Source organism: Xenopus laevis, chromosome 1S, assembly GCF_017654675.1.
Source record: "Xenopus laevis strain J_2021 chromosome 1S, Xenopus_laevis_v10.1, whole genome shotgun sequence".
Classification (NCBI taxonomy): domain Eukaryota; kingdom Metazoa; phylum Chordata; class Amphibia; order Anura; family Pipidae; genus Xenopus; species Xenopus laevis.
This window is the reverse complement of record NC_054372.1, coordinates 157,476,708-157,501,024: the sequence shown is the minus strand read 5'-3', so window position 1 is coordinate 157,501,024 and position 24,317 is coordinate 157,476,708. Positions and strand designations below refer to the sequence as shown.

The 24,317-nt window shown below is 35.7% G+C and overlaps 1 protein-coding gene across 1 annotated transcript in view; it reads left to right on the top strand.

Moving 5' to 3' along the window:
- prdm6.S (PR domain 6 S homeolog) overlaps nt 1-24,317 on the top strand; it is a 75,594-nt gene that overhangs the window by 5,577 nt on the left and 45,700 nt on the right. Inside the window, exon 3 of the mRNA XM_018244284.2 lies at nt 7,781-8,088. Within this exon, the coding sequence (XP_018099773.1) occupies nt 7,781-8,088 (308 nt within the window). The remainder of the gene's footprint in view (nt 1-7,780; nt 8,089-24,317) is intronic.

Sequence of the window (24,317 nt, the reverse complement as noted above, 5' to 3'; positions counted from 1 at the left end):
CCTGTTTGTGGTACCTCAACTGGATTTTTACATGCATGCAGCATACCTTTCCAACATTTTAGTAATAGAAAGTAGGGATGTCGCGGACTGTTCTGCGGCGAACTTGTTCGCGCGAACATCGGCTGTTCGCGTCCGCCGCAAGTTCGCGAACGTCACGCGACGTTCGCCAATAGGCGTTCGCGTCAAAATCGTTCGACCATTCGACCATTCGGTCGCTAAAATCGAACGATTTTCGTTCGATTCGAACGAAAATCGTTCGATCGAACGATTAAAATCCTTCGATCGTTCGAATCGAACGATTTTCGGATGTTCGAAGTTCGCGAACTGTTCGCGAACTGTTCGCATTTTTTGCCGGTGTTCGCGAACGGCGTTCGCGAACACATTATCGGCGGTTCGCTACATCCCTAATAGAAAGAGGGATAAAAAGATTTGCTGTCCAGAGTGAGGCAATCTTTTTGACCACGCCCACTTTGTGGTCACACCCCCTAATAATCATGTTCATGTTACAAAATTTGGCAGGTTATCAAAGTTTGAACACATTTCTGTGGTTTTTATGTGTTATTACAGTTTTGCTAATGAAGGTGAATTGCCCTTTAAGCTGCAAATTACCGTTTCCCCAAGAGACTTGCTCATTTTAAATTGTTACAATTGTTTCTTTGCTTATCTTAAATTGTAACAAAAGTCTAAGTGCACCTGCCACGTATTCTGGGCTCTCTGCCAAAAACCAATTGCGTTTTAGAAACTTTGCAGCTTTTTCTGGCTGTTCAGGGCAGGAGATAGGGTTGCCACCTGGCCGGTACAAATGATGGTTGATCTCAATGTTATTAATAGGGAAAAAGATAAATATACAGGAAGGCGCCAACTCTAGCAGGGGATCAAAGAGAAACTGGGGACATTTTAGTAATAATCCGGGACTGCAGGTTGAGCTGTCAAAACCGGGACTGTCCGCAAAAATTGAGACAGTTTGGAGGTGTGCATGCAGTTCTCATGCGTTGGAGGGATCAGTGACATTATAACATAAGCAATTCTAGAGGATAAATTATAGCTGGAAAGTAACCCATCTAACCGTAATCAACTAATGATTGCTGCTTATAAGGGGGAAAACTATTCACAAAATTCTGTACATCTTGTACACATGTAAGAAGCATTTTACAGAGAATATTTCGCTAAGTCAAGTTCAAGTTAGGCTAATCATAACCTTCTGTCTTCCTAAATAATAAGCCCCATTTAACACTTTTCTCAGATTTTACAATGATAATGACATTTCCTCAAGAGTGCATTCACCCAGGAAACAACAATATTTTATGAGTTTTTCTTATCAACAACAAACCCAAGGCTGGGAAGGTTAGGGCTGGATGCTACAGGCTAGGCATGCAATCTGCCTCTGGTATAGGGAAATTGTGTTTGTGGGTTAGTCTGCTCAAGTTTCAGTCACAGTCCTGTGTTTGGTTCCTTGTATCAGCGGAGCTTGTGCTCACATTTGTCTTCCCCGTTTATGCTTGTTTCACTCTATAAGCTATATAGCTATAATTACATTTATAAAGCTTGCTCACATTTTCAGAATTTACCTCTGCGCCCCATAATTGGTGCAGGACAAATGGTATCATTGATATGCATATTTATCAAACCGCTTATTCAATACTGCTTTCTGAAGATCGGTTGGGAGATGAAGGAATATATTTTCATTAACCATTAGCAAGCAGAGAATATATTTCTCCATCCAAGAAGTTAATTTGTTGTGCTGAACGTATTGACACTTTGTTTTGTAGTCCTGGAGTTTTTGGCGGTAGTTCACATTTTCAGCTATTGTACAATAATTATTCAATTTAATTTAATTGTGCCTATGTGCTGCACTGGTATCAAAGTAATTTAGACAAAAGTATTTATCCTTCTTCTCCTGTATATCTTTGAAACATACTTTGAGCTGCAATCTGTTTATTTGTAAGAAAAATAATAATGATGTAGTAGCTAATATAGTACTTTCAGTAGTTTGAACAGTTGTGATAGCAGAGTAACAAAACTATTTTAAAAAACATCACATTTAAAACATTAATACGTTTGAAATCTCTTTGAGGTGATTGTGTCTAATCTTTGATTTTTGAATAATTAGCATTTATACTGTGTCATCTTGCAATTTAATCTGTGTAAGGCATTAAATGGAATATTCACCTTTATCAGTAAATTGTTACTAGAGCTTTCAGAGCTGGTATACTGGCTTTCAAAAATATACGTATGTGAAACTATAATCAAAAAAAAACAAAAAAAACTTGGGGCCCCAAGAACAAAAGCCAGGGGCATATGTCCTAAAATAATTAAGGTCATATACTGTATATGTTTGGTAGTATTTACCTAGTATGAATTTTAAGTCAGTTCTTGTAGAAAATTTTTCACAAAAAAAGAACACAGTAAAAATAAAAAAGGAATTGTTTGGATACTGAACACTTAGGGGCAGATTTATCAAGGGTCGAATTTTGAAGTGCAAAAAACTTTGAAATTCAACCATCGAATTGCATTACTTCGATTTTGGAAGTCGAAGTTTTTTTTAATCAAATTTGGCCATATTCGGTCGAAGTCAAAACGTTCTATCGTACGATGAAATCCTTCTTATCGAACGATTCGAACGATTTAATCGATCGATCAAACGATTTTACTTCGACTTCTAAAAACTTAGCCATATGTTGGCTATAGGTTCTAGGAGGTCCCCATTGGCTAACATAGCAATTCGGCAGGTTTGAGGTGACGAAGTGTCTAAGTCGAACTTTTTTAAAGAGGCAGTACTTCGATTTTTGAAGTCGAACTTTTTTCTTCGAATCGAAGTCAAAGTCAAATTTAGGCCTATTCGATGGTTGAAGTACCCAAATATTAGTTCGAAATTCAAAGTTTTTGAATTCGAATATTCACTTCGAATTCACTTCGACCCTTTGTAAATGTGCCCCTTACAAGGTGACATTTACAGTTACCTACTGAAAAGCATACTTTGAAATGGTCTGAAAAAAGTCCTTGGAATTTTGGCAGGTCGTATTTTAATTTATATATTAAATTTATATTTAAAAAATATTAATTCCTTTATTCATAACTATATGTTTACATGTAAGAAATACATTCCATTGTATGTCTTTTTTCGGTCAAGCTTTAATAAATACAAAGTTAAAAAAAAAAAATATATTAATTCCTAAAATAAGAATTCATTCAGCTTTTCACATATTGCTATTAACATTTATTTCTTTATCGTCAACATATTCTGCAGAGCTCTCCAATACAAAAGTCAATACACAAAATCTGCACATTACATATGAATACTGACCGATACAGGAGGCAAAAAGGGCCCTGCACGTAAGCGCTTATATACTAAAATGAGATTCTTATTACAAATAATATTATATATTCTGCAATACATATCTGTTTAACAGAAACCTCATTCATGTGAGACTTCAGTCTGTTTGGCCTGTACTGTGATGTACGTCAAAAAGGTTTTGAGTAGAATTCAGGTTTTTTAAGGCATTCCCAGTTGAGTAAAGCTAACCACACATGGGCATTTCAAATCTGAATTGGCACCTAATATATATGTCACTAAAATACCCCTGTCCCCATACCTGAATAGGACCATGACTGAGGTCTTTACCTAATTGCACTGCCCCAGAACCCTTCATGATCTGATAGTTGATGTGAGGACCTGACACTGGAATTATCCTAATTAGACCTGCCGTATGTACACTTTTTTTGCAGATCTTTACATCAATGGTCAGCTTCTTTGTTTTATTACATAGTGAGGCCAAGCAAGTATTCTACTATTTTTGTATAAATCAGCTCAGCTCTATATTATATGTTTGATGCCTTGTTTTAGATGATGATGAAAACTTAAAACAATGGCTTATTCACAGATTTTCTCTGCAAAATTCCTTTCTGTGTCTAACAAAGGTTTTCTGGTCACATCTACACCTAAATAAAAGGCAGTCACTTCCAGTGCTTCAGTGCTCACTCTATTTATGGCCTTTTACACAAGCTGGGAAACAGTCCCCAATTATAACAGTTTTCTTATGTGGACACCTGTCACTAATAAGTACATTGAGAAGAGCAATGGATTCGCCAAGGCCTCTCAACTGGCCTCAAGGGAAAGACACTGACATTTGATCACTATTGACCTCTGCTGGATTGAACAGAAGTGTTTTTTATTTGCCATGCACTTTGTCTTGTTATCACCACAAGTTTGCATCTCTTAATATTTTTTTACTCTTTGCTTTAAGTGCAAACTAGTGTGATATACTACATAAGTACACCCATATAAATGTCACACACAATACATACACAGCCTAAGTGCAAAATGTCCAGTGAATTCATCTGAAAATGTGTGTTTTACAATTACTGACTTGTCTCTGGTTGTTCAAATAAAATTGCAGCTATTTTTTAAATTAAAATTAAAAAAGCAGTGTTCTTTTGCACAGTAAGATGGTATGGTTTTACTACAGTATGAATTGGCACTTAAAGAATTGCTGTTGCCATTGTGGCCTTATTTAAAGGACTTCTTATCTCTGGAAAATCCTTTGCACAATGTTTAACATTAATATCAGTCAGAGGCAAATTCACGCCCTTTGGGTCCTGGAACATAAAAAAAAAATTTGCTCGAGAGTTAGATTAAACTATTGTTCCGCTTAAAAAGTATAGATATTAAAAATAATTTTTCTGCTGTTGGGAATCCTTTGTCTAAATATTAAGGAAAAAAATAATTAGTTGGAGATACCCTATGAATTAATTTTTAGTATGATGTAGAGAGTGATATTCTGACACAATTTGCAATTGTTTTTCATTTTTTTATTAATTGTGGTTTTTGAGTTATTTAGCTTTTTATTCAGCAGCAATCCCATTTGCAGTTCAGCAATCTGGTTGTTAGGGTCCAAATTACCATAGCAACCATGCACTGATTTAAATAAGAGACTGGCATATTATTAGGAAACAACCTGAATAGAAAGATGAGTAATAAAAGTAGCAACAACAATACATTTGTAGCCTTACAGAGCATGTGTTTTTTGATGGGGTCAGTGACCCCCATTTGAAAGCTGGAAAGAGTCAGAAGAAGATGGCAAATAATTGAAAAACTATAAAAAATAAATAATGAAGACCAATAGAAAAGTTTCTTAGAATTGGCCATTCTATAACATACTAAAAGTTAACCCCTTTAAAATTATGACTGAGCAAACAATACCCATTGCTACTCTTTAATGCATGGTTGGCGACTGTATTAAATGTTATCACCCTATAAATGACATAAAACAAAATGTAAAAATTCAGTTAGGGCAACTAAACAGCAATCTCTAAAATGAGAGGATATTGACACTACTTGTGCAAACAGTGATATAAATACATATTGATCCTATGGCAGTCAGCAATCAAGAGTGTGTAGTAATAAAAATGGTAATGAGATTTGGATGTTTGCTATCGATGAGAATCTATTTGTTTAGCATTAAAAAAAAACACATTATAGATTCTCATTTGTATGACTTTATGTGATGATGAGTAATGCTTCCATCACCTGACAGTATCTTGCCCTAACTATTCAAAAGTATGCTATATATCAGGGAGGTCAAACATGTGGCCTTTCAGTTGCTGTGCTGCTGGGATTTGTAGTTAACCACAGTAGTAAACCTATAATTTCTATGCTACCTCTTGTGAATCTTCTGCCTTGGGTGGAGTTTAAAACAGTTCAGTGTAAACATGAAAACTGGGTGAATAAATAGGCTGTGCAAAATAAAAAAATGTTTCTAATATATTACAAAAATGTAATGTATAAAGGCTGGAGTGATTGGATGTCTAACATAATAGCCAGAACATTACTTCCTGACTTGCAGCTCTCTAACTCTGAGTTAGTCAGTGACTCTAAAGCTGGCCATGTAAAGATTTTTAAAAGTTCCGATCGTCATTGTGAGATCACGATTATCTCGAAACGATCATACGATTGTACCAATTGTCCATCAACTAAAAAGACAATTTCGAAGGATTGGTCGGACTTCGCTAAAATTGGTCGTTCGGCAAGAAAAATCTTTGCGTCTATTGGGACCTTAAGGGGGGCCACTTGGTACATACCTGTTCAGTGAATTTGCAATTGATCTTTAGCTTTCAGCTTAGATTCAAAAGCAAGTTATGACCCATGTGCCCCCCTCAAGTCACTGATTTCGCTGATGCAGCAGTTGGGTGTCAAATGAATGATCCAATATATCTTATAGGGGGGCTTCCTTTCCTTGCATTAAAACTCACTCAAATAACTGATTGTATTGTCATTAATCTTTTCATAGCAACATTCAAAGAAGTGTTGTTGTTGAAATAGAATATTGTTGTTTGTGTTTAAAACCATATTTAATATTATTAATTATATTTATTTGGGTGGAGGAGCATTTATTACTAATAAAAAGGTGCCTTTCCTGCATCATTGAAAAGTCAATTTCATGGCTTCCTGTAAAAAATTGAAAAACTTTAATACCAGACGTCTAGCTATCTTTAAGACATCAATGACCATCCTAAAACAACTCAGGAAGCTCTATTGGTTACAAAATGCTTACTGATGTAGCAAAAAAAAGGCCTTAAAGGGAATTTATTTTTGTAGTAGGCTCTTGTCTTAGTGCAGCTCCCATCTGAATATCTCTCCTTACAAGTGTCACTGATGTCTGCATTTTCCTCAGAGGCATTGCAATAAGAAATTATTAGTTAGTTGAAAACCTATATGTTTTTTAACATTAACCACAATATTAATTTAATATTATTTTAAAATGGGATTCCGAGAGCAAAGAGGCCCTAAGCTCCAAAATTGGAGTCCTCCTAAATGCCAAATAAGTGTCTGTAAAGGGTTGCTGAATAGATTTTGTGTAACATTATATGTCCAGACGACAAGACTCCAAGAAAACCATCAATAACCATAAATTTGTACAGTAGGAACCTAATTAAATTCTGTTCAACCTCATTATTTACAGGAATCTAATATGCCATGTCAGTACAGGGCAGTTATAAACAGTTCAATCCCATTCTTTCAGTAACAATTTTAATTATGATATATATTGTTTGGCCATTCTATCGCAGGACTATGTTACTGGCACTTCATTTTGGAATGTCTATTACAAAATATGTAATGTGGGTAATAAAGCTGATGCTTATAGTGATACAGTTTGAGTCCATGCACACATTGATGATATGTAGCCATTTCAATTGATTTAACCAAAACAGAAGTTTGTGATATCTTGTGATTGGTGCTGTGACTGCTGCTTGGGAGTGCTTTGATTCTCCCAAAACCTTCTCTTTTTGGGGACAAAGGGAACCACAGTTTTACGGCCTTTCATAGACTTTTAGATAAAACATGAAAATTAATTGCAAATTGTCTCAGAATATCACCCTCTACATCATACTAAAAGGTGAACAAACCCTTTAACTATCTGTCTGCCAGTGGCCACTCCTGAGTCATGCTGTAACTGTAACAGATGCAAGTTGCGGAACACAGATTGCACCTAGGTGGCAATGATATGGGCCCTAATGGGTGCAAATTTGAACTCCAGCACTTGTGTTTGTAGCATTGGCGTTTTTCTTTAAATACACATATTTTTTGATTCAGCCTCCTTACCTGACTTACTGTGAGTGTCAAGAAAGTCCAGCAACCTGACTGTGTCTATTACTTAAATGAGGGAACTTTTGACTTCTTAATGTGTATTAATATTCTTAAGTACTCTGATACAGCTTCAGACTGTACCCTTGCATGTATTCCCTTGCATGTATGTACTTATTTTGTTTTCTTGGGTTATAGGTTGTGACATGTGTGCAGATAATCGTAATGGAGAATGTCCAATGCATGGTCCACTTCATTCTCTGCGTCGCCTAGTGGGAACCAGTAGCACTGCAGCAGTGGCTCCTCCACCCGAAACTCCTGAGTGGTTGCGGGACCTGCCACGTGAGGTGTGTCTGTGTACCAGTACTGTTCCAGGTCTGGCATACGGCATTTGCGCAGCTCAGAGAATTCAACAAGGAACATGGATTGGACCCTTCCAGGGAGTCCTTGTTTCTCCAGACAAAGTGCAGAGCGGGGCTGTACGAAACACACAGCATCTCTGGGAAGTAAGTTATTTTTTTTTTTAATGAACCGTACCATATTGCTTGTAATTTTCAATCCACAAACATGCAGTAAATGCATGTCGCTAAGCTTTCATTTGTCTAGTATTAAAGGAACAGTTCAGTGTTAAAATAAAAACTGGGTAAATAGATAGGCTGAGCAAAATAAAAAAATGTTTCCAATATAGTTAGTTAGGCAAAAAATGTATCGCATAAAGGCTGGAGTGACTGGATGTCTAACATAATAGCCAAAACACTATTTCCTGCTTTTCAGCTCTTAGTTTGTCAGTAACTTTAAGGGGGCCCAAATGGACATAATTGTTCAGTGAGTTTACAATTGATCCTTAGCATGGACCTCAAATTCAAAAGCAAACAGTTATGACCCATGAACCCCCCCCCCATCAAGTCTCTGATTGGTTACTGCCTGGTAGCCAATCAGTGGAAATCAAGAGAGCTAAAAAGCAGGAAGTAGTGTGGAAGTAGTATGTTATATTAATTCACTCAAGCCTTTATACATTACATTTTTGGCTAACTAACTCTATTAGAAACTTTTTTTATTTTGCACAGTCTATCTACTTACCCAATTTTTATTTTTATACTTTACAATTCCTTTAAGCTGCATGATAAAAACACTTAAAACGTTTTCAGTTTTACTATGACATGCCTACAGGTTTAGGACACAGTGAAAATGATAAATGGATCTGAATACATCTGCTTAATGATGATTGCTAAAGAGAATTATCAAGCTAACCCCTTTTTACCACTACACTGTAACTGCCATGCCAATGCAAGTATATGTCAGCCTTTTTAAAATGCTATGCTTATTTTCTGAAAGTGCTCCAATCAAATACATAAAAGGGTACTGAAATGTAAAATAATTTGAAATTATAGATTTGGTACAATTGGTTCTAGTTAATTCTAGTTTTTTAGTGCATGCATCATATTCTGGGTAAAATATATGTACTACACAGATCAGAAGCAGCAAGAGAAAACAGTTGATTATGAGAAGAGGCTATAGATGTTTAGAATGCACAGAGAAGTGAGATGGTCACTTTCAGAGCAAAGGGAGTGTGTGGCAGATATAAGTCTTTCATTGATAAAATATAATTCATTGTGTCTGTTGTTAAATAGGGAGACCCATAGAAAGGTATAGTAAAAATGTATGCGCTATACAGCAGAATAAAGGTGGACTATTATAACGGCTCATTTAAGGAGATATTACATATGGGTGATAGGAGAAGCAAAGTTTAGGAAGACCTGTATGCATGTACTAGAGTATTAAATATAGCTAAAACTGAATATTTTTGGTTGTATTATTATTTTTAAGGAAATCTCCAGGCAAATAGTGAAAAAACATTTTTCATAGTGGAAAAAAAATATTCTAAGTAGCTTTAAAATATATATTGATTGAGCAATTTCTATGGTTTTATGTGTATTTGTGACTAACATATCCCTAATAAAATGGTGATATTGCTCTCACGTATTGACAAGAGAAGTGGAAAGCAATACACACACAGTACTTATATATTAGATAAAAGGATAGATTTCCACTGATTATTCTCCACAGCTCATTCATGGCTCAAGGATTAAAGAAAAATGTCTCCTTATCTCAGCAAGTTCAATTTTCACATTTGGGGATTTGAACTTGGATGTCACTGCTGCTCAATGAATAAAACCACATACCACAATTGATTAAAACAAAGAAAACTAGCCTTTCTATATTTCAGGTTTCAATGTGTGGCTAAAACTCTGAATAAATTATATGAGTAATATAAAAAACATACTTTAACATTTCCTGATATCGGTATGTGCAGTTAATTCAGGTTCATTTTAGGAATAAATGATACAGATAATTATTAAATGTTTGCTGTACTCATCTTGTAATCTGTTTTTCATTAGTCAGATTGCTGCTTCTCTGTGCCTTTATATTGGAAAATGAAAGAATGTGTTTAGCCAAATATAATGAACGCCAGCCTAAATACTTCCCATCCACACTATGACCAAAAATAACAAACAAACACAGTAATGACTAGATACTAAAGCCCTCATTTATTTTGGTTGCTTGCCTTATAGTTTGATGCTTATTTTGCTTGCTTGCATTTATAAGCATCTAATTTCTAACCACATTTACATTTCCCATTTCTAGACCCAGTGCAGTTAGTGTTGGATTTTTAAATCATGCAATGCTCCTTAAAGGGTATGTATATCCTAACATCTTTTTGAAATTTGTTCTATGCCATGCACTGGTGGTATACACTGACTGAGCAATTTCTATGGTTTTATAGGTATTTGCGATTGAAAGGTTTGTTGCTTTCTGCACACCTGGTTCTTACTCTTGGAACAATGAAGCAGAAGCCAGTTCCCCACAATACTCACAATTCATAGCAAGCTTCTTAACAAGTCTGTTAATCTGCTGGCTTTTGCTACATTGTTTCAAGAGTAAGAACCAGGTGTGCAGAAAGAAATGAACCTACTTTCAATTGCAAATACCTATAAAACCATAGAAATTGTTCAATCAGTGTATACCATCAGTGCATGCAATAGAAAGGAACAAATAAATACTGCTTTCAAAAAAGATGTTAGAATATACATCCCCTTTAATGAGCATTGCATGATTTAAAACTTCAACAATAACTGCACAGGGTCTAGAAATGGGAAAGGTAATTGTGGAAGAAATTAGATGCTTATAAATGCAAGCGCGCAAAATAAACAACAAACTCTAAGGCAAGCAACCAAAATAAACGAGGGCTTTAGTACTTAGTCATTGCTGTACCAGTTTGTTCATTTTGGTCATAGTGTAGATGGGAAATATTTAGGCTGGCGTTCATTATATTTGGTTACACACATTCTTCCATTTTCCAGTATAAAAGCACATTGTAGAAGCAATCTGACCAATGAGAATAGGTATGTAGAAGCTGTAGAAGAAGGATTACAAGATGAGTACAGCAAACATTTACTAATTATCTGCATCATTTATTCCTAAAATGAACCTGAATTAACTGCACATACAGATATCAGGTAATGCTGAAGTATGTTTTTTCTATTACTCATATAATTTATTCAGAGTCTTAGCCAGAAATTGAAACCTGAAATATAGAAAGGCTAGTTTTCCCTGTTTTAATCAATTGGGGTATGTCGCTTTGTGCATTGAGCTGCAGTGACATCCCAGTTCAAATTCCCAAATGTGAAATTAAACTTGCTAAGATCAGGAGACAACATTTTTCTTTAATCCCTTGAGCCATGAATGAGCTGTGGAGACCAATCAGTGGAAATCTATCCCTATCCAATACTGTATATAAGTACTGTGTGTTTTACTTTCCACTTCCCTTGTCAATACATGAGAGCAATATCACCATTTTATAAGGGATATGTTAGTTACAAAAAGCGTTTTTATTCCAGACGTACCACCTTTTCCTTGTTATACAATAACAGAACACCGTTTTTCAAATTAGTCAATTTTTTTACACTAGTTCAGGATATCACATGCTTGCTTAGGAAAGAGACAGAAAATTATCTTCTGATTAACTGGAATGTTTTATTTTATGGTATTCATCATTGGAAGTCAGCATTTTTTGTAGCAGTCTTATACAATGTTGTGGGTTTAAACTGTATGTATATAAGGCTGAAGATGTGGCGTTTGCTATGTATTACAGTAAATAGTTATTTTGAACTTTTGCAGTTGGTAAAAATTATACACAGTTTCACAGACTTACTAGAGAATCCTTTTCTTAACCTGTACGATGGAAATATATACCGGTATATGAAATAGAGGGAGAAGGTACACCAAATTCTTTATCTCCCTACAACATTTATTTAAAAGCAGAAAAAGAAAAAAAGAAGTAATGTCAATAAATTCTGTGGCTCGCATTGGAGCAGTCAGGGAGGTATGTGCTGTGGATATGCTAAATAAGATGTTAAAAAAACCCATAGTGTGAGCAGAGAACCCTGGGATATCTGTAGAGGAGTTAGCCAAAAATATTACTCATATTTGTTAATGTTCCATTTCTAACAGATTTAATATTTCATGTGCTACATAGGAGCACAATGCAAACTTGATTTGTTTCAAGGGAAACAGTGTGAGACATATTAAGCAAACATTCACTCTTTCTACATGACATGTATGCCAACAATACTTTCATGCCTTATGAAAATTCCTGGTCATTTTCATTTTGAAGTTATGGGAACAATCTTATGTTTGTTCAATGGAGCTCAGAAACTTTCTCAGCAATTAGGTATTATGGATGAGTGTGAGATAATTTTCCCCTCGTATGTTTGCTAATAAAGAATTGAAAAGGCACATTTAATTCCAACATGTAGGAAAACATTATCTCAGTTATTAATGTGTCTTTATCCCCAGGAGATAAATTAATCTGGTTGCACATGGTTTCCCCCTTCTGCTTAACATCACAGTTTTATAGGACTAGACTTCTGGAATGCGCGCACTAGAAGCTTACATTTCTGTGGGGAACAATCCGGAAGTTTAAGAAAAAAACACAACGTAAACAAACTGAAAGTTTGTATGCTTTCAGCTCCATTTTTAAAAAAATATTGTTTACATTTATTTTTATAACCATTTTTCCTTTGAACACTGAAAAACTTTGGGGCAGATCTATCAAAGGTCAAATTTTTTTAACATTTTGCATTTTCCCCCAGTTTTTACTAGTTTTTTAACTTAATATATTTCTAATTTTAGAGCTTTTAGAAATATAGGAAAACCACTAATTTTCCTATCTAGATTAGTGGAAAAATTTGCAATGTGATTGTTAGTAAATGATATCTATTTTGCAGGGGGGCCTAAAATTTTGGCACCTACCCAGTGAAAGAGCGTTTACATGTCCTTTAAATAATGAAAGTAAGCTCAATGTAATAAAAGGCACAAAGTTTGCCCAGGTGCAGTGACCCATAGCAGCCAATAACATGATTGCTTTAAAGGAGAAGGAAAGTCTTCTTCCACTTGAGGGTGCCAAATGTTAGGCACCCCCAAGTGATTGTATTTACTTACCTGAAACCCCTGCCGGTGCTCCTATCAGCAGAAAACTGCACCTGCCCGGGGTTCTTCCAGTGAGCACCACAAAGTGATCCTCTTCCGGCTTCTTCTTTCTTCTCGCGGTAGATCGAAAAGCCGAACTTTAACGAAAAAGTCAGCTATTTCGTGCGCCTGCCCCGGGAAATTTGAAGAAAGAAGAAGCCGGAAGAGGATCACTCTGTGGTGCTCACTGGAAGAACCGTGCAGTTTTCTCCTGATAGGATCACCTGTCCAGGGTTTCAGCTAATTATATACAATCACTTGGTGGTGACTTACATTTGGCACCCCCAAGTGGAAGAAGACTTTCCTTCTCCTTTAAACCGGTAACAATGCTGATAGGTTGCTAATTGATTGATATGAGTGAATAGACCTTTAGCAAACTTTACACATATAACTTAACACAAATCTGTGGGGGTTATTTATTAAACTCCGAATCCAAAAAAAATTAAAAAAAATTGAGTTTTTTTAACTATAAAATCCAATTTTTTTGTGGGAAAAAAACCTTGAATTTTTCCAGATGTATTATACCCAGAGGATGGAAAAACTCCAAATCCAAAAATACTGGAATTAGACGGAAATACAACTATCTCTGACTTTTCCGGAAAAAGTCTGGAAAAAATCAAGCGATTCGGAAAAAAAATCTGAAAAAATCATACAATTCTGTTTTTACCTGATCTGAATAAATCGTGCTTTTTTAATAATAAATAAGGTCCAATCATGGATTATAGTTTGGTTGGACTTTTTTAATTCAAATAGTCAGAAATTTTATTATTTTGATAAATAAGGCCCTAAATGTAATTACGTGCTACTGGATTATGATTCATTTGCACCATGTTACTGTGTAATCTTCAAAAGAACAGTTTTCAGTTTGTGAGAACTGCAGAATAAGTGATTTTTTTACTTTAAGAAAGCAGATCTGTGAATTGCAATACATAGAACTAACAGGCTTTTCTGTCCCCTCGTAAGTATTTTCTGCCTTTATTAAGCATGTGTGGCAAGAGGCCAAATCTGGGTAGGCCTCAGTCTCCAGCATAATGGCTGAAATCTTGATTTACTTACTTTAATAGGGGCAGCAGGTCAAATAATTGTCAGGCAGTCTGTGGCTGTCTTCACGCTGCCTGCCTAAAGGCTGTTAACACAAAGCTTTTCAAAGGGAATTTACAACTGCTGCTACTGACAGAGGCCAATCAGTGCGCCATAAATGTCAGCCTCGGAGATTGAGCAGTAAGCAAAGCACTGACAGTGTACGATTCCCTCAAATCAATTACTTAAAATCACAGGCTTTGTATCGTCTAATTGCAAAAGCAACCTCACTAAGCAGTTATTGCAGCACATTTCCACTTGCTTTGATTTGACATTGTTAAATACAATTTAATGATACAGTTTACTAATCAAACCCATCCTTGTATATGTAGTGACATTGTATTTTGCTCAATTCCTGGCAGGTTTGTGTATGTTTATTTTCTGAATATGTTTAATCATTTAAGATTTTTATCAACTATTACTGGTGTCACCTTCAGTGTATCATCCAAACCATGGAACTACTCCCATTGCATTGCACTGATGGTCTATTTGTGAGATCACAACTGGCTAGACTGCCTGAACAAATCTGTGCTTGCATTTCAAAGTAAACCTCTTAGAAATGTTACATGCCTTTATCTGAAGCATGTTATGTGTTATCGCTGTGTGCTGAGTGGGAACCTGAGCATAAACAGTGCAATTACCTTTTTTTGCTGAGCTTTCCTCTCTGTCAAGAGAGATGTGATAAAATATACAACACACAGATCTTGAGCTTGTCTGTTATTTCCTTTGTTGAATGAGAATCTTCCTGAAGAAGATTTAACTAACTTACAACATTTCATTTACAATTCCCGATAAAGAGATTTGTTACCAACCCTTGGGTAGCTTATTGGCCTAATTATTAATATTTCATTAGCATTATAAGTGATCTTTCAAAGAATCTATGTAAACTGGTATACTATGTAGTTATGGTGTTAAATGAGGCAGTTAGTAGGGTATGAATAAAAATAGCTTACTGTGCAATCTGAATGTTGGAGAGGGGAAATCTGGCGACTTTTTGTCACAAAACAAAGAAGTAAAAAATGTTTTACCCTTCCCACCCCTAATTGTATATGCAAATTAAGGTTTCGGTTCAGTATTTGGCCGAATCCTTCGTGAAGGATTCGGGGGTTCGGCCGATTCCAAAATAGTGGATTTGGTGCATCTTTTATATGTATACACATATATATATTCCATTAAACTTTTGGTATACATTAAATATATAAATATATGTATATATTTGTTTTCACATAGCACTATGCAGTGGTGTCAATTAATATTATCTATTTACCTTCAGAATTCATGAGAATTTTGGACTGTTTGCACTGGTTTTCGTTCAATAATCTAATAAATTCGAGTTCTTCAGGCAACAACTCGATAGAGTAGCATTTTCGGAACGTCAATTTGAAAAAAATGCAAGATTCAAATTAACGCTTAATTTTGTTGCAGCGTTTTTTGCAGTGAATGTTTTATTAGTTAAGAAAGGGGATTCAGGTTTGGGAATTTGGTCTAATTTTTTTTTGGCAAACAGTGAGAAAAACTCAAGTTTTAATAAATACCCCCTGAAAGGGTCAAAAAAGTGGAGTGACATTAGGCAGCGATAGTATCTTAAAAATGCAATGACTATTTCATCTATCAAACACACATTACATTTTATGCAGAATGATGTTACATTTTCCTTTTATGTTAATGCTTTTATTGCTGTATACCATATGTAGGAAAAAGTAATACCATTGTGAGATAATTGCACTAAAGTCTGAAGTAAAAAACAAATGATTATCTTATATCTTTGACCGAAACACATTTATTGCTCCTCTGTGCTAAGTGCTGAAACATCAATCCAGTTAGCTGACATGACATCAGCATTAAAAAGAGCAAATCTATTAAGATGATACATGCAAGGATATATAAAAATAACAATTTGCTTGATTATTGCAGTTATTTAATGAATTGATTATCTCATTGTGACACAGAAATGGTCTACTAAGAACCACATGCTGTTGCTACATTTTTACTCTGTAATAACCATTAAGTCAAGACATAGCTCTGTTTGTTTTGTTAATATATTTGCTGTTTTTATTAACTGTTAGAAATGAGTCCATAAAACTGTTTTAGGCTAACATAGCTTTATAATATTTTCTGTACTATGTCCAGAGTTGTTGTTATTTCAACAGCAAAACAGTAATCTGCATATATTGGGAGTTATTTATCAAAATCCGAAAACTTCTCACTATTTTCTTAAAATTACTGCATGGACATTTTCATCCATTTATCAATAAAATTTTCCAAAAATTTCTTGCGCGGGGAAAAAATCGATGCAATCAGGAAAAAAACCCAGAACCGTAGAAATTTTTCAGATTTGCCGGCGAAAACAGCGCGGAATTTGGATTTTGACGGCCGAAACCTGTGATTTATTCGGATTTGATGCCTGAAAACCACGAAATCTTCAGATTATTCAACGAAACCCAGCGCAGATCAGGATATTAACTGGACATCTGCCATTGACTTCTACATGAAATCGGCAGGTCTGAGTAGGAGTACTTTTTTATTTGGACTTTTAACACCATGGGGATTTAATAAATCACGGAAAATTTGAGAATTTTTCTCTACGGAAAAATTGTTTTTCCCTTTTACAAGTCCGACCAGAAAATATTTCTCTGTTGATTTTTCACTGGTACAGCCATAGAAGCACAAGCAGCTACGTAGGGTGCCAGAATACATAGTATATATATATATATATATATATATATATATATATATATATATATATATATATATATATATATATATATATATATATATATATATTTATATATATATATATATATATATATATATATATGCATCCTTCAAGGTTACAGTGTTAATGCATTTATATAACACCCCTGGTCACTGAACTCTTTAGTATGACCCACACTACTCAGGGCCGGATTTACATAGTGGGCGCCCCTAGGCCCACTGTCGTTCGTCGCCCCTGTCCCCTCCCCTTTAGTGTGCAAATTTTCATCATCAATGGGGATTGGCGCATGGGAAAATTAAAAAATGATTGTATCCCTAGAACATCACCAGTGTTTTTGAACCAATGTGGGTGTGGTTGGGCATCATGCCGCCCCCCTAAAATCCTGCCGTCCTAGGCCTGGGCCTAGGTGGCCTTTCCACAAATCCGGGCCTGACACTACTGCCAGTTATTGTTGCTGGAGATTACTTGACTTAATTATGCACCTGTATTATCAATGGGAGTTGCCGTTTCCACTAACTAGAAGGGGTGTCTAGATACTTCTGGTAATATAGTATATTGAGGGTAATTTCTGTTGTCCCTTCATGTCATACAAGTCGCTAAACCGTTTGTATTTGCAACCCTAAAACAACATATTCATTTAACAATACACCAAGGCCTTTAAGGACATAGAAATGGGCCAGCACAAAGTATTTTCTCACTCAAAGCAGTTAATAAATCAGCATCCATAAACATTCCTGTCAAGGCTGACTTGATTCAAAGGAGTATTTAATCTATCTAAATTCTAAATCTACAACTAACTCCTTCCACATTTTGATGAAATTCTTAACAAATGTAATGACAGCAGAGAACATAAGGGCTTCATTTCCCTCTGAAGTCTGATTTAAGCCAAAAGTGCTTAGTATGTACTTTTAATTTGATTTAAATTCTGAGCAATCGCTATGAAGGTGAATGACTCATGTGCTTATATTGCTATCAGCTTTGTGCTTCAAAGGCACGAGTCCTGCTGCTATTCTGTGAAATAAGTCACTTTAGCATTTCATTAAAAATAAAAAATCACGAGCTTATCATTTTAGTAAAAACAGAAAGTCCCCTAGGTTAACTCCTTGTCGTGTTCTTCATTTTAAGACATGCTGGATGTCCAGGAAATTAACCTGCTCATTGTTTATTTTAATTGCCTGAAAAAAGACAAATGCTGCCATCTATTGAAAACCAGTGAAAAATCTCAGAAATAATTTCTCTTCAGCTCCTACCTTCCAAGATGTCTTCAAATAGCTGGCTATGAAATTAAGCTTTGTTTATTTTTACTCACTTAGAATGCAGGATGGGGAATAATATTTGAAACTCAGAATAACTGATTTTTTTTTTTTAAATCAAGAAATGTGTTTGAACTTATTCAGTTTCTTCCTCAGGGTTGGAATGGCCCACTGGGATACCAGTGCCACAAGTTCTGCCACATTGCTGGAGGTGGGGGCCTTAGTGAAAGTGTGTGCATATACTGATGGGAACTGGTAGCCATGAGTGTGGAAGGGGTATGTGGTGTGGGAGGATATGTGAAGATCTGTGAGCCTCATAGGGCCTCATAGAACCCAAATTAATCCAGTCAGACACTGTTTTTCCTCCATATGGGTTTCTTGTATTTTTTAATATGTCTGTTATTTTGTCAGAAGAAAATGATCACTCATGAGGGGAATGTAAAATGTATGTGTGCTCCTATTCTCAAAATAATCCCTCTCAACCCACAGTGTCTTTTTACCCTTCTGCTGTGCGATAGTGGGTTGGGTACTCCCGAGACTTGCTATCCTGAACCATGCCATGTACATTACAGACTGTAATAGATATTTCATGCTTATTAGCACACAATATACTAAAGTCAGGTACAAGGACTCTACGGGGGGGGATAGATTTCAAAACAGGATTGGACCACCTGATAAGAGGAAACCACTGGTATTGCAAGGGGTACATTACAAAAAACAACCCAACATGTATTTGACACTTTTTCTCTGTCCTAGATGTGACCCTGTCTAATATAAATTACTCTGGTGATGTAGAGAACGCAATGGAAGAATGACCAGAGACATTAGTGCTGTTGTCTCATTAAAGGAACAGTAACACCAAAAAATTAAAGCATTTTAAAGGAATGACAATATCATGTCCTGTTGCCCTGCACGGGTAAAACAGGTGTGTTTGCTTCAGAAACACTTTTATAGTTTATATAAACAAACTGTTGTGTTGTCATGGGGGCAGCCATTCAAGCACAGGATACAAACTAGATAACAGGTAAGTTTTGAAGAATCCCATTGTATACTACAGATCTTATTTGTTATCTGCTGTGCCTTTTCTCCCTTTTCAGCTTTGAATGGCTGCCCCCATGGCTACACAGCAGCTTGTTTGTATAAACTATAATAGTGTTTCTAAAGCAAACACCCCAGTTGTATCAGTGCAGGGCAGCAAGACATATTTTCACTACTTTAATGCCCTTTCATTTGATGGTGTTACTGTTCCTTTAAGGCTCGATCTGTTAGGGTGTTTAATTAATTGTCTTGCAGCCTATCATGAAGTGGGCAATCTGCACCACTTCCTGTGGTGCTTTCTTAGAAGGAAGCTAGGCGAAATTCTATTGTCTCTGTGAATATTAAAGGAAACGATCCTTAAGCAACAGATTAAGTGGCATATTAAAGAATCTTAACAAACTGGAATATACTGTATATATTTAAGTAAATATTGCCCTTTTACACCTTTTCCCATGACCCATTTTATGATATTCTCTGTGGTGCCTCAGAGATCTCCTGACCAGAAATACTACAACTCTAACTGTAACAGGAAGAAGTGTGGAAGCAAAAGACTGAACTTTGTCCGTTAATTGTGCACAGTGAATCCTAGGATCCCAGGGAATGTCCCTTATTTCTTAAAATGGCAATTTTCTATTTAGAATTACCCAATTTCACTTTCTAGTAAAAAAGTATATTATTATGAAAATGATTTATTTACATGAAGCAAGGTTTTACATATGAGCTGTTTTATGCAATATATTTATATAGAGATCTACAATGCCGGGGTATAGATTTCCTTTATTAAATTTAGCAGGAGATGCTTTCCTTTATATTGTGCATTGAGGTCAGTTTAGAGTTAATAGAAACACCTTAATGCAAAATACCATGCGTTGTTTATTTGCAAAGAAGTAGATAGAACGTAACAATGAAATTAAAGATATCAGTTGGTGGCATATGAAACTGTGAACTGCCAGTTAGGCTAAGGACTCAAAGACCTCAAATGGATTTGTTTCTGTTTGTTTTCAGCATGTTGTTGACCCAAGGTTAAGCATCTTGTCTAACAGACTCAAGATCTGCTAACTTGTGCTTATGTACCACTTAAAGCTGTCATACAAAGTGAAGGAAACATTGCCGCTTCAATTCAAGTTGCTTATGAATCTTATCTGGGTCATCCCAGATACTGCATATGCAGTCTAAAGAGAATAAATAATAAATACACACACACACATAAATATTATAAATATATGTTGAGATTTTACTGTAAAAAAGATATTTTTCACGTTTCATATTTACACCAAACCTTTAATTTCTTCTGTTCCTTCTGGTGAGTTCCTGTAAAAGCAAAAATGAGAAAAGGCTCAGGATACACAACTGATAGCTGATAAGCTCTCTAGTATACAATGGGATTCTTCAAAACTTACCTGTTATCTACTGTGTATCCTGTGCTTACATGGCTGCCCCATGACTATACAGCAGTTTGTTTATATAAATTATAGTAGAGTTTTTCCATTCTTTTCCTTCTTGTATGTTTGTAACTATACTGTTTGTATTTTTATTTGGCATTGGAGTGCTCCCACATACCTCCCTTTTGAGTTCCTGTAAAACAAGCCATTTTAAAATATCTACAGCATAACCTCTATGTTTGTAGTCATTAATTTTGTCCACCCTTGTATCTCTGTTGTCTTGAACAAAGCTGTTACTGACTTTGCACAACTTTACTGTGATAATTCCCTTGGAAGTAAGCAGCATCAAGCATGGCCTAGCAACAAAGGGGAGTGACTTGCTGCCTTTAGGAGGCATGGTCAAATAAAATTTCAGGCAATTGAAAAAATGTAGGCTTAGCCGTGCACATTTTACTAAGCATTAATAGTACAGACAGAAGTGCAAAGAAGAACAAAACTGATAAAAAATGAAAAAAATATTAAGAAACACAGAGCAAGGAAGTAGGCCCATCCCACAGACACAGAGAAGCCGTAAATAGCTGTTTGCTGTCTGTACAGAGTTATATAACGAATATATTTCTATCAAAGTTTCTCACTTGTACTCATTATATTCAACAATAATCAAGTTAAGTAGCAGATGTTTTGTGTCTGGTGAGAAGGTAGGGTTTAGCTTTGCACCTGGCGTGCTATTGTGTGCACTTCTGCATGGTAGCTATGTAAATAAGCCCTAATGTCCCAAGAAGTTTGATAATCTGGTGACCTTGGCTGCAATTGCCTGATACCTCTGCTGCATACTATTATTTTATGTGGTATTTTAGACTATGTTCTAGCATCCTCTTTCTGCCTCCCTATCTTTACTCTCTCTAATCTCTCATTCTTTAGTGTTATAAATATATATTTATAACACTAAAAATAATAAAATATAAAATAAAACCTCTATAAAACCTTTAAAAAAGAAGCAGACTTTCATAAGGAGACACTGACCCCTATTTCCTCTGAAACATTGTTCACTGGCTAAATTAAACAGCAAAAACTGGCGAGTGCTATGAGATATTTCATATTTTAATTCATAATTGTGACGTGGTCCTGCATCTATATGCAAAATCACAGAACCCCCTGACAAAGTATAACACAGTGCTTGGTGATAGCCTCCAAAGGAGAACGCCATTGTGTTGACTTAATCTGCAACTTCACATGTATGCTTTAAGTTGATTTAATTGCCCATACTAATTAGTGGAATGCTGTTCTGTATTCCAGTATGCTAGTGGCACTTTTTTTTAACATTAGAAGTAGAGGCTTTTCACTCAGTACTCGGGTTACTAGAGAGATGAGGACTATGATGTACAGTTTGCTGTGCTGGGGCAAGAGAGGGCAATGGATGATGTATTGAAGACAAACATTGCTGCAACTCATTTTTCTGTTATTGTTATTTTTAAGATGTACATGTATGGGACCTGTTATCCAGAATGCTCGGGACCTGGGGTTTTCCGGATAACGGGTCTTTCTGTAATTTGGGTCTTCATGCCTTAAGTCCACTAGAAATTCATTTCAACATTAAATAAACCCAATAGGTTGATTTTTCCTTCAATAAGGATTAATTATATCTTAGTTGGGATCAAGAACAAGCTACTTTTTTAATATTATAGAGAAAAAGTAAATCATTTTTAAAAATTTGGATTATTTGGATAAAATGGAGTCTATGGGAGTCAGCTATTCCGTAATTTGGAGCTTTCTGGATATCGGGTTTCCGGTTAAGGGATCCTATACCTGTGCTACCCTGTGATCACTTTGTCCCTGCAAAGCCCATGAATAACATTTTTGCCCTTTTTTTTAAATTAGTCAAGCTTAGAGTGCCACACTATTCTTCTGCACAATACTTTATATCGAAAGACTTGCTATAACTTTGGATACATGTGTAATATAAATTGTAAATCCAATGGAAATGTTTCATATTAGTAGAACTAATTAGCAGAACCAAGGCTCTGCCATTGTTATTGTATTATGAGAGGATGCATGGATTAACAGTTTTATAAAATAGTAAACTCTTTATTTAACAGGTCACGATTGAATTAGAATCTATGGATGATATGTCACCTACTGTTTGTTATGGATTCCCTTACATTTGTGTTCCCTGGACACCTGCCATGGTATTATGGTTGGACTTTGTTCAGCCCAACTGAACTAGATTGATATTGCCGGTTTGGTGGTGTGAACTTTATCTCAAATTTTATTGGTAATATTTACTCTTTTTACATATTCCTATAGATATTTTTTTTTTTTAAGTAAAGTTTTAGCCTTCAACCTAAGTGAATTTGCCTGGACCAATCATCATGCTGCACACAATTTAAAAAAAATGCACCTTGCCTGACAAAATTAAAGAAAGAGGAACATTTCACTTTGCTAGTTACTAGTGATGAGCAAATATGACCCCTTTTGTTTCACCAAAAAATTGGCAAACAGCTAAAAAAAGTCAACGGTAATAATTTGTATACTACAGTATGTACTTTTGGGGGAAAAAATCTTATTAAATGTTATTAACACTGTGAATATCTCTACCTCCTTCTGACACAATACAGTCCTGTCTTGCTTTATAGCAAAGATTCTGATGTAAACTAAGGATCAGAGCAAGTATTGCACAGCACATGTTGTCTGAAAAGCTAATTCACATTTGCTTCACTGCTGCCTGGAGAGGTTTGTGACTGATTTAGCTGTGCGAGTGGATGATATAACAAATCTTAAACAAGGCAAAGCAAGCAAGGCTATTGTTTATAAATTCAACAGTAGTCAAATCAGCATCACATAAAAATATTTCACAATGAGAATATAGGTAACCCCATCACTAAAATTTAGGTTTCTCCAGCAGTCTATTGGTAGAATAATGTTTGAATTAAAATCCTCTAAGCCTGGGATGTCATTGCAAACAATACTGGAAGAAATGGATGCCACTGTGTGGTGGATATAGACTAGGATCTGGCTGCAGTTCTGATGCATATTGTAAACTGATTTATGAAACTATCAGGTGCAGTTCAGAGTCATTAAACAGTATGGTCAATACAGAACTCACATAGGCAGTAATTAACTCTCTGGAGCATTTCTCTATAACACCATCACCTTTGTCCTTTTCCTAAACACCTGGGGTTCCCAGTAGTGCCACCAGGTTACTAACCCCACTATAATTAGGGTTTCGTCACGCTGTTCAGCTACCTAGTCATATCTGACTTATGCTCCTAGAGCAATACAGCTGAAAATCGAGCTAGGAACTGCACATCCCAGATTATAGACACACAACCACCCTCATCCATTAAGGGTTCCAAGACAAAGATCAACCCATACACATGCACATGCACACACACACACACATATATATAATTCCAAAAAAAGAACCAACAACCCCGGGATATTCTTGAAAATGCTAAAATGTATTTTGTGAAGCATGTATAGCCATGCTTCACTAAATACATTTTTGCATTTTCAAGAATATCCCAGTGTTGGTTCTTTTTTGCAAATGATATGTAAGCTTTAACCGTGCAACTGGGTGATGTTGGGAAGCGGAGTGCCATCCGTTACACAGACACACACATACATACACGCACACACATATATATATATATATATATAAACGTTGGTTCAGTCCAATAAACCTCCTATTTTTCTTCTAGAAACTTGTTGCTGTTTTTGTTTGCTGTGCCGTCACCCCA